This window comes from Salvelinus alpinus, chromosome 10 (assembly GCF_045679555.1).
Source record: "Salvelinus alpinus chromosome 10, SLU_Salpinus.1, whole genome shotgun sequence".
In the NCBI taxonomy this organism is placed as follows: domain Eukaryota; kingdom Metazoa; phylum Chordata; class Actinopteri; order Salmoniformes; family Salmonidae; genus Salvelinus; species Salvelinus alpinus.
Window position 1 is genome coordinate 68,260,214 of NC_092095.1, and position 15,756 is coordinate 68,275,969.

General features: G+C 48.6%; 1 protein-coding gene across 1 annotated transcript in view; it reads left to right on the top strand.

The window, feature by feature from the left end:
• Nucleotides 1–15,195, top strand: part of LOC139532736 (cilia- and flagella-associated protein 47-like) — an 87,741-nt gene extending 72,546 nt beyond the window's left edge. Inside the window, exons 52-60 of the mRNA XM_071330701.1 lie at nucleotides 2,045–2,149; nucleotides 9,075–9,231; nucleotides 10,226–10,309; nucleotides 10,445–10,598; nucleotides 10,753–10,979; nucleotides 12,656–12,833; nucleotides 13,853–14,014; nucleotides 14,125–14,293; nucleotides 14,786–15,195. Coding sequence (XP_071186802.1) covers nucleotides 2,045–2,149; nucleotides 9,075–9,231; nucleotides 10,226–10,309; nucleotides 10,445–10,598; nucleotides 10,753–10,979; nucleotides 12,656–12,833; nucleotides 13,853–14,014; nucleotides 14,125–14,293; nucleotides 14,786–14,998 — 1,449 coding nt within the window. The 3' untranslated portion in view covers nucleotides 14,999–15,195. The remainder of the gene's footprint in view (nucleotides 1–2,044; nucleotides 2,150–9,074; nucleotides 9,232–10,225; nucleotides 10,310–10,444; nucleotides 10,599–10,752; nucleotides 10,980–12,655; nucleotides 12,834–13,852; nucleotides 14,015–14,124; nucleotides 14,294–14,785) is intronic.
• The last annotated feature ends 561 nt before the right edge of the window (nucleotides 15,196–15,756 follow it).

A 15,756-nucleotide genomic window follows, 5' to 3' on the forward strand; every position in this document is an offset into this window, starting at 1 on the left:
ACACACACACACACACACACACACACACACACACACACACACACACACACACACACACACACACACACACACACACACACACACACACACACACTCACACACACAGACACACACACACACACACATCATGTGTGTCCCTTTGTTTTCCGTTACGAGAAATTCATAGTTTATCCATTTTCTCATTTCCACCATCAAGTCGGTCATAGCCTCCACTATTGTGTAAATGATGTCTACACTTCTGAGTGGCTAGTTCTCTAAGTGGTGACGTCATAGCGGTGACAGAGTACAGCTGCATCCTCTCTCTCTCTCTAGGAGAAATGATCTGTTTGTCTCTCAGGCTTGTGTTTGGTTGCCTAGCAGCATAATGGCCAATGAAGAACATTCTGTAGATGAAGACTGATTGCTTCCTGAATAGTGTCTTCCTATTATTAGCAACCAACGTTCAGTAGTTTTTCAGGTCCACTCCACCTTATGTAAAGGATGTATAGTGCCAGTGATGAGACCAGTTGTAATTAGAGTAGAACATACACTATAAAATATGGACTTGTTTATTTGCCGTCTAAACTGTGTGTGTGTTCCTGTCTATGTCTACCTGTCTATGTCTACCTGTCTATGTCTACCTGTCTATGTCTACCTGTCTATGTCTACCTGTCTATATCTACCTGTCTATGTCTACCTGTCTATGTCTACCTGTCTATGTCTCCCTGTCTATGTCCACCTGTCTATGTCTACCTGTCTATGTCTACCTGTCTATGTCTACCTGTCTATGTCTACCTGTCTATGTCTACCTGTCTATGTCCACCTGTCTATGTCTACCTGTCTATGTCTACCTGTCTATGTCTACCTGTCTATGTCTACCTGTCTATGTCCACCTGTCTATGTCTACCTGTCTATGTCCACCTGTCTATGTCTACCTATTTATGTCTACCTATTTATGTCTACCTGTCTATGTCTACCTGTCTATGTCTACCTATTTATGTCTACCTATTTATGTCTACCTGTCTATGTCTACCTGTCTATGTCTACCTGTCTATGTCTACCTGTCTATGTCTACCTATTTATGTCTACCTATTTATGTCTACCTGTCTATGTCTACCTGTCTATGTCTACCTATTTATGTCTACCTATTTATGTCTACCTGTCTATGTCTACCTGTCTATGTCTACCTGTCTATGTCTACCTGTCTATGTCTACCTGTCTATGTCTACCTGTCTATGTCTACCTGTCTATGTCTACCTATTTATGTCTACCTATTTATGTCTACCTGTCTATGTCTACCTGTCTATGTCTACCTGTCTATGTCTACCTGTCTATGTCTACCTGTCTATGTCTACCTGTCTATGTCTACCTGTCTATGTCCACCTGTCTATGTCTACCTGTCTATGTCTACCTGTCTATGTCTACCTGTCTATGTCTACCTGTCTATGTCCACCTGTCTATGTCTACCTATTTATGTCTACCTGTCTATGTCTACCTGTCTATGTCTACCTGTCTATGTCCACCTGTCTATGTCCACCTGTCTATGTCTACCTGTCTATGTCCACCTGTCTATGTCTACCTGTCTATGTCCACCTGTCTATGTCTACCTGTCTATGTCTACCTGTCTATGTCTACCTGTCTATGTCCACCTGTCTATGTCTACCTGTCTATGTCTACCTGTCTATGTCTACCTGTCTATGTCCACCTGTCTATGTCTACCTGTCTATGTCTACCTGTCTATGTCTACCTGTCTATGTCTACCTGTCTATGTCTACCTGTCTATGTCTACCTGTCTATGTCCACCTGTCTATGTCTACCTGTCTATGTCTACCTGTCTATGTCTACCTGTCTATGTCTACCTGTCTATGTCTACCTGTCTATGTCCACCTGTCTATGTCCACCTGTCTATATCTACCTGTCTATGTCTACCTGTCTATGTCTACCTGTCTATGTCTACCTGTCTATGTCCACCTGTCTATGTCCACCTGTCTATGTCTATCTGTCTATGTCCACCTGTCTATATCTACCTGTCTATGTCTACCTGTCTACCTGTCTATCTTTCCAGCTCATCATAGCACCACACTCGTCCACCCAGGTTCCTGTCCGTTTCAGCCCATCAACCATCGGCGCTGGAAACCACACAGCTAAGATCTCCTTCACCTGTTCTCAGGTAAACCAACCTGTCTAACCCTATAAACAGTGTAGTGGTGGATCTGTAGGGTCTGGATAGGTATAAACAGTGTAGTGGTGGATCTGTAGGGTCTGGATAGGTATAAACAGTGTAGTAGTGGATCTGTAGGGTCTGGATAGGTATAAACAGTGTAGTAGTGGATCTGAAGGGTCTGGATAGGTATAAACAGTGTAGTGGTGGATCTGAAGGGTCTGGATAGGTATAAACAGTGTAGTGGTGGATCTGAAGGGTCTGGATAGGTATAAACAGTGTAGTAGTGGATCTGTAGGGTCTGGATAGGTATAAACAGTGTAGTGGTGGATCTGAAGGGTCTGGATAGGTATAAACAGTGTAGTGGTGGATCTGAAGGGTCTGGATAGGTATAAACAGTGTAGTGGTGGATCTGAAGGGTCTGGATAGGTATAAACAGTGTAGTGGTGGATCTGAAGGGTCTGGATAGGTATAAACAGTGTAGTAGTGGATCTGAAGGGTCTGGATAGGTATAAACAGTGTAGTGGAGGATCTGTAGGGTCTGGATAGGTATAAACAGTGTAGTAGAGGATCTGAAAGGTCTGGATAGGTATAAACAGTGTAGTGGTGGATCTGAAGGGTCTGGATAGGTATAAACAGTGTAGTAGTGGATCTGAAGGGTCTGGATAGGTATAAACAGTGTAGTAGTGGATCTGTAGGGTCTGGATAGGTATAAACAGTGTAGTAGTGGATCTGAAGGGTCTGGATAGGTATAAACAGTGTAGTGGTGTATCTGAAGGGTCTGGATAGGTATAAACAGTGTAGTGGTGGATCTGTAGGGTCTGGATAGGTATAAACAGTGTAGTAGTGGATCTGAAGGGTCTGGATAGGTATAAACAGTGTAGTGGTGGATCTGAAGGGTCTGGATAGGTATAAACAGTGTAGTGGTGGATCTGAAGGGTCTGGATAGGTATAAACAGTGTAGTAGTGGATCTGTAGGGTCTGGATAGGTATAAACAGTGTAGTGGTGGATCTGAAGGGTCTGGATAGGTATAAACAGTGTAGTGGTGGATCTGTAGGGTCTGGATAGGTATAAACAGTGTAGTGGTGGATCTGAAGGGTATGGATAGGTATAAACAGTGTAGTAGTGGATCTGTAGGGTCTGGATAGGTATAAACAGTGTAGTGGTGGATCTGAAGGGTATGGATAGGTATAAACAGTGTAGTAGTGGATCTGTAGGGTCTGGATAGGTATATACAGTGTAGTAGTGGATCTGAAGGGTCTGGATAGGTATAAACAGTGTAGTGGTGGATCTGAAGGGTCTGGATAGGTATAAACAGTGTAGTGGTGGATCTGTAGGGTCTGGATAGGTATAAACAGTGTAGTAGTGGATCTGTAGGGTCTGGATAGGTATAAACAGTGTAGTGGTGGATCTGAAGGGTCTGGATAGGTATAAACAGTGTAGTGGTGGATCTGTAGGGTCTGGATAGGTATAAACAGTGTAGTGGTGGATCTGTAGGGTCTGGATAGGTATAAACAGTGTAGTAGTGGATCTGAAGGGTCTGGATAGGTATAAACAGTGTAGTGGTGGATCTGAAGGGTCTGGATAGGTATAAACAGTGTAGTGGTGGATCTGTAGGGTCTGGATAGGTATAAACAGTGTAGTGGTGGATCTGTAGGGTCTGGATAGGTATAAACAGTGTAGTAGTGGATCTGAAGGGTCTGGATAGGTATAAACAGTGTAGTAGTGGATCTGTAGGGTCTGGATAGGTATAAACAGTGTAGTAGTGGATCTGTAGGGTCTGGATAGGTATAAACAGTGTAGTGGTGTATCTGAAGGGTCTGGATAGGTATAAACAGTGTAGTGGAGGATCTGAAGGGTATGGATAGGTATAAACAGTGTAGTGGTGGATCTGTAGGGTCTGGATAGGTATAAACAGTGTAGTGGTGGATCTGTAGGGTCTGGATAGGTATAAACAGTGTAGTAGTGGATCTGAAGGGTCTGGATAGGTATAAACAGTGTAGTGGAGGATCTGAAGGGTATGGATAGGTATAAACAGTGTAGTGGTGGATCTGTAGGGTCTGGATAGGTATAAACAGTGTAGTGGTGGATCTGTAGGGTCTGGATAGGTATAAACAGTGTAGTGGTGGATCTGAAGGGTCTGGATAGGTATAAACAGTGTAGTGGAGGATCTGAAGGGTATGGATAGGTATAAACAGTGTAGTAGTGGATCTGAAGGGTCTGGATAGGTATAAACAGTGTAGTAGTGGATCTGTAGGGTCTGGATAGGTATAAACAGTGTAGTAGTGGATCTGTAGGGTCTGGATAGGTATAAACAGTGTAGTGGTGGATCTGTAGGGTCTGGATAGGTATAAACAGTGTAGTAGTGGATCTGAAGGGTCTGGATAGGTATAAACAGTGTAGTGGTGGATCTGAAGGGTCTGGATAGGTATAAACAGTGTAGTGGTGGATCTGAAGGGTCTGGATAGGTATAAACAGTGTAGTAGTGGATCTGTAGGGTCTGGATAGGTATAAACAGTGTAGTAGTGGATCTGTAGGGTCTGGATAGGTATAAACAGTGTAGTAGTGGATCTGTAGGGTCTGGATAGGTATAAACAGTGTAGTAGTGGATCTGAAGGGTCTGGATAGGTATAAACAGTGTAGTAGTGGATCTGTAGGGTCTGGATAGGTATAAACAGTGTAGTAGTGGATCTGTAGGGTCTGGATAGGTATAAACAGTGTAGTAGTGGATCTGAAGGGTCTGGATAGGTATAAACAGTGTAGTAGTGGATCTGTAGGGTCTGGATAGGTATAAACAGTGTAGTAGTGGATCTGAAGGGTCTGGATAGGTATAAACAGTGTAGTAGTGGATCTGTAGGGTCTGGATAGGTATAAACAGTGTAGTAGTGGATCTGTAGGGTCTGGATAGGTATATACAGTGTGTAGTGGATCTGAAGGGTCTGGATAGGTATAAACAGTGTAGTGGTGGATCTGAAGGGTCTGGATAGGTATAAACAGTGTAGTAGTGGATCTGAAGGGTCTGGATAGGTATAAACAGTGTAGTGGAGGATCTGTAGGGTCTGGATAGGTATAAACAGTGTAGTAGTGGATCTGAAGGGTCTGGATAGGTATAAACAGTGTAGTAGTGGATCTGTAGGGTCTGGATAGGTATAAACAGTGTAGTAGTGGATCTGAAGGGTCTGGATAGGTATAAACAGTGTAGTAGTGGATCTGTAGGGTCTGGATAGGTATAAACAGTGTAGTGGTGGATCTGTAGGGTCTGGATAGGTATAAACAGTGTAGTAGTGGATCTGAAGGGTCTGGATAGGTATAAACAGTGTAGTAGTGGATCTGTAGGGTCTGGATAGGTATAAACAGTGTAGTAGTGGATCTGTAGGGTCTGGATAGGTATATACAGTGTGTAGTGGATCTGAAGGGTCTGGATAGGTATAAACAGTGTAGTGGTGGATCTGTAGGGTCTGGATAGGTATAAACAGTGTAGTAGTGGATCTGTAGGGTCTGGATAGGTATATACAGTGTAGTAGAGGATCTGAAGGGTCTGGATAGGTATAAACAGTGTAGTGGTGGATCTGTAGGGTCTGGATAGGTATAAACAGTGTAGTGGTGGATCTGTAGGGTCTGGATAGGTATAAACAGTGTAGTGGTGGATCTGAAGGGTCTGGATAGGTATAAACAGTGTAGTGGTGGATCTGTAGGGTCTGGATAGGTATAAACAGTGTAGTGGAGGGTCTGTAGGGTCTGGATAGGTATAAACAGTGTAGTGGTGGATCTGTAGGGTCTGGATAGGTATAAACAGTGTAGTGGTGGATCTGAAGGGTCTGGATAGGTATAAACAGTGTAGTGGTGTATCTGTAGGGTCTGGATAGGTATAAACAGTGTATTGGTGGATCTAAAGGGTATGGATAGGTATAAACAGTGTAGTGGTGGATCTGAAGGGTCTGGATAGGTATAAACAGTGTAGTGGTGGATCTGAAGGGTATGGATAGGTATAAACAGTGTAGTGGGAAAGTTTACACCATATTGCTTCCAACTTAGAGATCTGAAAACTTTGAAGGGTTGGAGGGTAAGGGGAAGGGTTGGAGGGAGAGCTGGAAGGTGTAAGAATGGTTGGAGGGTGAGGGGAAGAGGGGAAGGGTTGGAGGGAGAGGGGAAGGGTGGGGGGGAGAGGGGAAGGGTTGGAGGGAGAGGGGAAGGGTTGGAGGGAGAGGGGAAGAGGTAGGAAGGGTTGGAGGGTAAGGGGAAGATGGGAAGGGTTGGAGGGTAAGGGGAAGAGGTAGGAAGGGTTGGAGGGTAAGGGGAAGATGGGAAGGGTTGGAGGGAGAGGGGAAGGGGGGAAGGGTTGGAGGGAGAGGGGAAGGGTTGGAGGGAGGGAGGGAGAGGGGAAGAGGTAGGAAGGGTTGGAGGGTAAGGGGAAGATGGGAAGGGTTGGAGGGTAAGGGGAAGATGGGAAGGGTTGGAGGGTAAGGGGAAGGGGGGAAGGGTTGGAGGGAGAGGGGAAGAGGTAGGAAGGGTTGGAGGGTAAGGGGAAGATGGGAAGGGTTGGAGGGTAAGGGGAAGAGGGGAAGGGTTGGAGGGAGAGGGGAAGGGGGGAAGGGTTGGAGGGAGAGGGGAAGGGTTGGAGGGAGAGGGGAAGAGGTAGGAAGGGTTGGAGGGTAAGGGGAAGATGGGAAGGGTTGGAGGGTAAGGGGAAGATGGGAAGGGTTGGAGGGTAAGGGGAAGAGGTAGGAAGGGTTGGAGGGTAAGGGGAAGATGGGAAGGGTTGGAGGGAGAGGGGAAGGGTTGGAGGGTAAGGGGAAGATGGCAAGGGTTGGAGGGTAAGGGGAAGGGGGGAAGGGTTGGAGGGAGAGGGGAAGGGTTGGAGGGAGAGGGGAAGAGGTAGGAAGGGTTGGAGGGGAAGGGGAAGATGGGAAGGGTTGGAGGGTAAGGGGAAGAGGGGAAGGGTTTGAGGGAGAGGGGAAGGGGGGAAGGGTTGGAGGGAGAGGGGAAGGGTTGGAGGGTGAGGGGAAGAGGTAGGAAGGGTTGGAGGGAGAGGGGAAGGGTTGGAGGGAGAGGGGAAGGGTTGAAGGGAGAGGGGAAGGGTTGGAGGGTGAGGGGAAGATGTAGGAAGGGTTGGAGGGTAAGGGGAAGAGTTGGAGGGTAAGGGGAAAAGGTAGGAAGGGTTGGAGGGTAAGGGGAAGAGGGTAAGGGGAAGAGGTAGGAAGGGTTGGAGGGAGAGGGGAAGAGGTAGGAAGGGTTGGAGGGTAAGGGGGAGATGTAGGAAGGGTTGGAGGGTAAGGGGAAGATGTAGGAAGGGTTGGAGGGTGAGGGGAAGAGGTAGGAAGGGTTGGAGGGTAAGGGGAAGAGGTAGGAAGGGTTGGAGGGTAAGGGGAAGATGTAGGAAGGGTTGAAGGGTAAGGGGAAGATGTAGGAAGGGTTGGAGGGTAAGGGGAAGGGTTGGAGGGAGAGGGGAAGAGGTAGGAAGGGTTGGAGGGAGAGGGGAAAAGGTAGGAAGGGTTGGAGGGAGAGGGGAAGAGGTAGGAAGGGTTGGAGGGAGAGGGGAAGAGGTAGGAAGGGTTGGAGGGAGAGGGGAAGAGGTAGGAAGGGTTGGAGGGTGAGGGGAAGGGTTGGAGGGTAAGGGGAAGAGGTAGGAAGGGTTGGAGGGAGAGGGGAAGAGGTAGGAAGGGTTGGAGGGAGAGGGGAAGAGGTAGGAAGGGTTGGAGGGAGAGGGGAAGAGGTATGAAGGGTTGGAGGGTGAGGGGAAGGGTTGGAGGGTAAGGGGAAGAGGTAGGAAGGGTTGGAGGGTGAGGGGAAGAGGTAGGAAGGGTTGGAGGGAGAGGGGAAGAGGTAGGAAGGGTTGGAGGGAGAGGGGAAGAGGTAGGAAGGGTTGGAGGGGAAGGGTTGGAGGGTGAAGGGAAGGGTTGGAGGGTGAGGGGAAGGGTTGGAGGGTAAGGGGAAGAGGAAGAGGTAGGAAGGGTTGGAGGGTAAGGGGAAGAGGAAGAGGTAGGAAGGGTTGGAGGGTGAGGGGAAGAGGTAGGAAGGGTTGGAGGGAGAGGGGAAGAGGTAGGAAGGGTTGGAGGGAGAGGGGAAGAGGTAGGAAGGGTTGGAGGGTGAGGGGAAGGGTTGGAGGGTAAGGGGAAGAGGTAGGAAGGGTTGGAGGGTGAGGGGAAGAGGTAGGAAGGGTTGGAGGGAGAGGGGAAGAGGTAGGAAGGGTTGGAGGGGAAGGGTTGGAGGGTGAGGGGAAGATGTAGGAAGGGTTGGAGGGAGAGGGGAAGAGGTAGGAAGGGTTGCAGGGAGAGGGGAAGAGGTAGGAAGGGTTGGAGGGTGAGGGGAAGGGTTGGAGGGTAAGGGGAAGAGGTAGGAAGGGTTGGAGGGTGAGGGGAAGAGGTAGGAAGGGTTGGAGGGAGAGGGGAAGAAGTAGGAAGGGTTGGAGGGAGAGGGGAAGAGGTAGGGAGGGGAAGGGTTGGAGGGTGAAGGGAAGGGTTGGAGGGTGAGGGGAAGGGTTGGAGGGTGAGGGGAAGAGGTAGGAAGGGTTGGAGGGAGAGGGGAAGAGGTAGGAAGGGTTGGAGGGAGAGGGGAAGAGGTAGGAAGGGTTGGAGGGTGAGGGGAAGGGTTGGAGGGTAAGGGGAAGAGGTAGGAAGGGTTGGAGGGTGAGGGGAAGAGGTAGGAAGGGTTGGAGGGAGAGGGGAAGAGGTAGGAAGGGTTGGAGGGTAAGGGGAAGAGGTAGGAAGGGTTGGAGGACTGTCTGATACCAGCAGTTGGACGGACTCACAGTACAATGGTGTAAACAATGATTGTTGATGATTGCAAAGATTCATCAAAATCAATGACATTTTTCCACTGTCCTAGGTTCTGAATTCTCTGCTGTTTCCACACGTAACTAGGTAACCAAAATGTTATTCCTCCATCTGTCAGCTGACAGTGATTTAGTTGTTGTTGTTGTTGTTGTCCTCCCAGTTGAAGCACTGGAGCTTCCAGCTGTGTGGTGAAGGCCTGACCCCTGGGAGGATGGAGCCTCTGTCTGTAGCCTCCCCTGTGGGATCTCACTCCTCCATCATCCTCCCCTTCAGGAACCCTACTGAACACCCAGTCCTGCTGCACCTCAGACTCACAGGTCAAACACCCTGGACACACACGCACATATACAGTATACATGTACAGACATAGTCCTACCCCAGACACACAGGAAACAGTCCTAGTACAGACATGGTCCTACCCCAGACACACAGGAAACAGTCCTAGTACAGACATAGTCCTACCCCAGACACACAGGAAACAGTCCTAGTAGAGACATGGTCCTACCCCAGACACACAGGAAACAGTCCTAGTACAGACATGGTCCTACCCCAGACACACAGGAAACAGTCCTAGGACAGACATGGTCCTACCCCAGACACACAGGAAACAGTCCTAGTACAGACATGGTCCTACCCCAGACACACAGGAAACAGTCCTAGTACAGACATGGTCCTACCCCAGTCACACAGGAAACAGTCCTAGTACAGACATAGTCCTACCCCAGACACACAGGAAACAGTCCTAGTACAGACATAGTCCTACCCCAGACACACAGGAAACAGTCCTAGTAGAGACATGGTCCTACCCCAGACACACAGGAAACAGTCCTAGTAGAGACATGGTCCTACCCCAGACACACAGGAAACAGTCCTAGTACAGACATGGTCCTACCCCAGACACACAGGAAACAGTCCTAGTACAGACATAGTCCTACCCCAGACACACAGGAAACAGTCCTAGTACAGACATAGTCCTACCCCAGACACACAGGAAACAGTCCTAGTACAGACATGGTCCTACCCCAGACACACAGGAAACAGTCCTAGTACAGACATAGTCCTACCCCAGACACACAGGAAACAGTCCTAGTACAGACATGGTCCTACCCCAGTCACACAGGAAACAGTCCTAGTACAGACATAGTCCTACCCCAGACACACAGGAAACAGTCCTAGTACAGACATAGTCCTACCCCAGACACACAGGAAACAGTCCTAGTACAGACATGGTCCTACCCCAGACACACAGGAAACAGTCCTAGTAGAGACAAGACATGATGGTGTTAGTGTTGCTGTTCATTCTCCTATCAGATGAGGAGCCCGGTCAGAAGAGATCAAGCCAGTCCTTCATATGTGACAGGAAGGTGTTCTGCATCCCCCTCAAACAGACACAAGGTCAGTTCTTACACATCTCTGTGTCAAGCTTTACTTTAAAGTTCCTCTGTTCTCCACTGTGTCAGCCTGAGTTTCAGCCTACATGTTAGATACACTAGTAAAGCTTGTCTCTCCCGTCCTCCATGTTGGCTCCAGGTGTGCGTGTGTCTGCGGGGGCCAGTGTGGACATTCCTGTGGTGTTTGCCCCTGACTCCATGCAACTGCACCAGGCCTGGCTCCTGGTTCAGCTAGAGCCCCTCTTCAACCTCCCCCGCCTGGACTCACCACTCACCACGACCCAGAGGGACAAGTCAGTACAGTGTGTGTGTGTGTGTGTGTGTGTGTGTGTGTGTGTGTGTGTGTGTGTGTGTGTGTGTGTGTGTGTGTGTGTGTGTGTGTGTGTGTGTGTGTGTGTGTGTGTGTGTGTGTGTGTGTGTGTGAAACAGGTGTTTCTCTGTGTACAGGTGTGTGGAGGTAGAGAAGGGCCGGGTTCGTTTGCTCCGCTGGGTCTACCCCATCCATGGCATCCCCGAGGCCCCTCCTCAACCCTCTCATCCAGCGGTGATAGAATGTGAGGCTCGCGGTGGAGTGGAGGAGAGAGTGGAGGTGCTGTTGACGGGATGTGTTCCTGGCTCCTCCGTCAGCAACACAGACACACCTCTCAGCAGCGCCCCCTCCTCAGGAACCTCAGGTGAGATCACATCAACTTCACTGGTTTGAAGTGAGTGTGTGTTGTACGTCATTGTGTGTGTTGTCGTGCGTGGGCCTGTACCCTGAGAGTGTGTGATGTGATTATGGAGCTAATTGTAATGCATCATTTCTGTCTCAACAGAGCATATCCAAGGTAACTCAGTCAGCTGACAATGTTCACAGTGTTCGTTAGCATAAAGATGCTAACTCTGGTTGAGTGAAGTCCACTTGTTCATCATTCTCCTTGTAGGATGTGTCTAATCTCCTGACAACACACACATCATCCTGCTCCTTGTAGGATGTGTCTAATCTCCTGACAACACACACATCATCCTGCTCCTTGTAGGATGTGTCTAATCTCCTGACAACACACACATCATCCTGCTCCTTGTAGGATGTGTCTAATCTCCTGACAACACACACATCATCCTGCTCCTTGTAGGATGTGTCTAATCTCCTGACAACACACACATCATCCTGCTCCTTGTAGGATGTGTCTAATCTCCTGACAACACACACATCATCCTGCTCCTTGTAGGATGTGTCTAATCTCCTGACAACACACACATCATCCTGCTCCTTGTAGGATGTGTCTAATCTCCTGACAACACACACCATATTGCTGTTTTGACAAAGTCAGGGTGGAGAGTGAGTGTGTGTGTCAAATCAAATACAATTGTATTTGTCACATGCTTGGTAAACAACAGGTGTAGACTAACAATGATATAATTAAGCAATAAGGCCTGAGGAGGTGTGGTACATGACCAATATACCACGGCTAAAGGCTGTTCTTAGGCACATCTCAACGCGGAGTGCCTGGATACAGCTCTTAGCCGTGGTATATTGGCCATATATCACAAACCCCCGAGGTGCCTTATTGCTTTTATAAACTGGTTACCAACGTAAATGTTTTGTCATATCCGTGGTATACGGTCTGATATACCACGGCTGTCAGCCAATCAGTTTATAATTACTTACAGGTCCTTCCCAACAATACAGAGAGACAGAAAGAGAAATAATAGAAAGATAATAACACAAGGAAAAAATCCACAATGAGTAACAATAACTTGGCTGTACACAGAGTACCAGTACTGAGTCAATGATAACTTGGCTATATACACAGAGTACCAGTACTGAGTCAATGATAACTTGGCTATATACACAGAGCATCAGTACAGAGTCAATGCTAACTTGGCTATATACACAGAGCATTAGTACAGAGTCAATGATAACTTGGCTATATACACAGAGTACCAGTACTGAGTCAATGATAACTTGGCTATATACACAGAGTACCAGTACTGAGTCAATGATAACTTGGCTATATACACAGAGTACCAGTACTGAGTCAATGATAACTTGACTATATACACAGAGTACCAGTACTGAGTCAATGATAACTTGACTATATACACAGAGTACCAGTACTGAGTCAATGATAACTTGACTATATACACAGAGTACCAGTACTGAGTCAATGATAACTTGGCTATATACACAGAGTACCAGTACTGAGTCAATGATAACTTGGCTATATACACAGAGTACCAGTACTGAGTCAATGATAACTTGACTATATACACAGAGTACCAGTACTGAGTCAATGATAACTTGACTATATACCCAGAGTACCAGAACTGAGTCTGTGTGTGTGTGTGTCCATCCATGTGTTAGCAGCAGGCTTCAGACTGGCTCTAGAAGACTTCCTATGTGAGGTGTGTTATAACAGTGATGCTGAGCGGTCCCAGCTGGAGGGCTGTGTAACCCTGTCTCTACTGAACTGTCACAGAGACCCCCACTCTGGCATCGTCACTCTCGCCATCAACCTCATCTTCACCCCTTACAAACCTCTCAGGTAACAGACATCACACACACACACACACACACACACACACACACACACACACACACACACACACACACACACACACACACACACACACACACACACACACACACACACACACACACACACACACACACACACACACACACACACTGTCTCTCAGCTCTGCACCTAGAAATCCAGGTAGCAGACTAACATCTGATAAAGTGCATTAGTTATAAATAATTACCCTTCAGTGACTGTGTCTATTTGTGTTCCTCTCCCCTCCCCCTCTCCTCCTCTACCTTCCTCTCCCCTCCACTCCCTCATCCTCTCCCCTCCCCCTCTACCTTCCTCTCCCCTCCACTCCCTCATCCTCTCCCCTCCCCCTCTACCTTCCTCTCCCCTCCACTCCCTTATCCTCTCCCCTCCCCCTCTTCTCCTCTACCTTCCTCTCCCCTCCACTCCCTCATCCTCTCCCCTCCCCCTCTACCTTCCTCTCCCCTCCACTCCCTTATCCTCTCCCCTCCCCCTCTCCTCCTCTACCTTTCTCTCGCCTCCACTCCCTTATCCTCTCCCCTCCCCCTCTACCTTCCTCTCCCCTCCACTCCCTTATCCTCTCTCCTCCCCCTCTACCTTCCTCTCCCCTCCACTCCCTTATCCTCTCCCCTCCCCCTCTCCTCCTCTACCTTTCTCTCGCCTCCACTCCCTTATCCTCTCCCCTCCCCCCCTACCTTCCTCTCCCCTCCACTCCCTTATCCTCTCCCCTCCCCCCTACCTTCCTCTCTCCTCCCCCTCTATCTTCCTCTCCCCTCCACTCCCGTATCCTCTCCCTTCCTCTCCACTCCACTCCCTTATCCTCTCCTCTCCTCTCCTCTCCTCTCCTCTCCTCTCCTCTCCTCTCCTCTCCTCTCCTCTCCTCTCCTCTCCTCTCCTCTCCTCTCCTGCCCTCTTCTACCCCTCCTCCTCTACCCTTCTACCCTCTTCTACCCCTCCTCCTCTACCCTTCTACCCTCTTCTACCCTTCTCCCCTCCTCTCCTCTCCCTAGATGTTCAGCTGTGCTGGCGGTTCAGTGTTTGACAGGTGGGCTCTGGAAGTTTCCCATCAGCCTCATCTCCACCGAGCCGCAGGTTGATGATGTCATCACCATTAACGCTGCAGGGCTACACAAGACCTCTGCTGTGGGCTTCAGACTGACCAGCCAGACCAGGTCAAGCTGTGTGTGTGTGTGTGTGGGGTGGGGGGGTGTCTATGTGTGTGTGTTTCTCTGACCCTTACCCTATCTTTGTGTGTGTGTGTTCCTGCATGTCTATGTGGCAGGTACCCAGAGCCGTTCACAGCAGGGTTCCTGCCAGGTGGGGGCAGTGAGTTCCAGGTGTGTCCCTCATCAGGTGAGCTCCTCCCAGTGGGGTCAGCCGGTACCCTCCTCACCGTCTCCTTCACCCCCTCCATGTACAGCAAGAGACACCACGCTACGCTGCTGGTCCAGGTATGTCTGGCTAGTAACACACTACACTCGTAGGAGAAAAAGGTGCTATCTAGAAGCTAAAAGGGCTCTTCGGCTGTTCCCATAGGAGAACCCTTTGAAGAACCCTTTTTGGTTCCATGTAGAAATAGGGTTCTTTCTACAGAGGGTTCTTTCTACATAGAATCCAAAGGGGTTCTACCTGGAATCAAAAATGGTTCTACCTGTAACCAAAACGGGTTCTCTTATGGGGAAAGCCAAAGAACCCTTTTGGAACCCTTTTTTCTAAGAGTGTAGTGTGAGGATCAGGGCAACAGATATAGACACACACACCTCACTGATTGACAGCTGTTTGTCCCTCCCCCAGACAGCAGACACACACCACACTGATTGACAGCTGTTTGTCCCTCCCCCAGACAGCAGACACACACCACACTGATTGACAGCTGCTTGTCCCTCCTCCAGACAGCAGACACACACACCTCACTGATTGACAGCTGCTTGTCTCTCCTCCAGACAGCAGACATGCAGTGGACGTACGAGGTGAACGGAACCACGCCTGCTTACACCCCACCCCGCTCTGCCTCCTCCAATGGGAACACCTCTTCCAGGGAACTCCCTCCCACTGATGTCCGCCAGAGGAACTTTGTGTCCCGGAACCTTCATCTCCCAGCCATGGCTAACTCCTCCCCCATCAAACACAGAGCCTCCGCCTCACAGATCAGATAGAGAGATCATTCTCACACACACACACACACACACACACACACACACACACACACACACACACACACACACACACACACACACACACACACACACACACACACACACACACACACACACTTCACCCCCACCCCATTCCTGTGTCATTGAAATGATCATGCAGGAGGTTTGAATAATTAAATTAAAGTGCCTGTACTTCACCTCATTGTCATCATTAGATTTCTGTTGACCTCTGACCATATGGACATTCTTTTATGCACTTGACATGACTTTGGAAATGTTGTCAAATGAGAGGTGTGTGTTCATATGCATGTGGGGTGAAATCCCTCTTGTCATCCAGGTCAGTGAACCAGGGGTCTTTCTCACCCTGAATTCCAAGACCGGATTATCTCCCCTCTCATTTCTTAGCCTGTCATTTAGTCTTAACCGGATGAAATAACAAACTCTGGTTTAGAGAGAGAGAGCGACATTATCTCATTTATTTAGGCAGCATTAATATTCACTTGTATTGATTATATCAGAGCGTAGGTTTGGATTAGGGAACAGATTGATCCTGGATCGAGATTAGAAGGAAAACAGTCATTCTCTGAATAATAGCCTTCAGCAGTAGACAATATGGAGTCACATTGACATCCCTTGTGGATTAACACAAAACACTGTTTATGATTGCTGAGTGTAGGCTACTATATATGTCTGTTGTAAAATCAAAAGTGATGAACATCTGGAGATACTGGACCTGAGACTGTCGCTGTCCGTTGTCA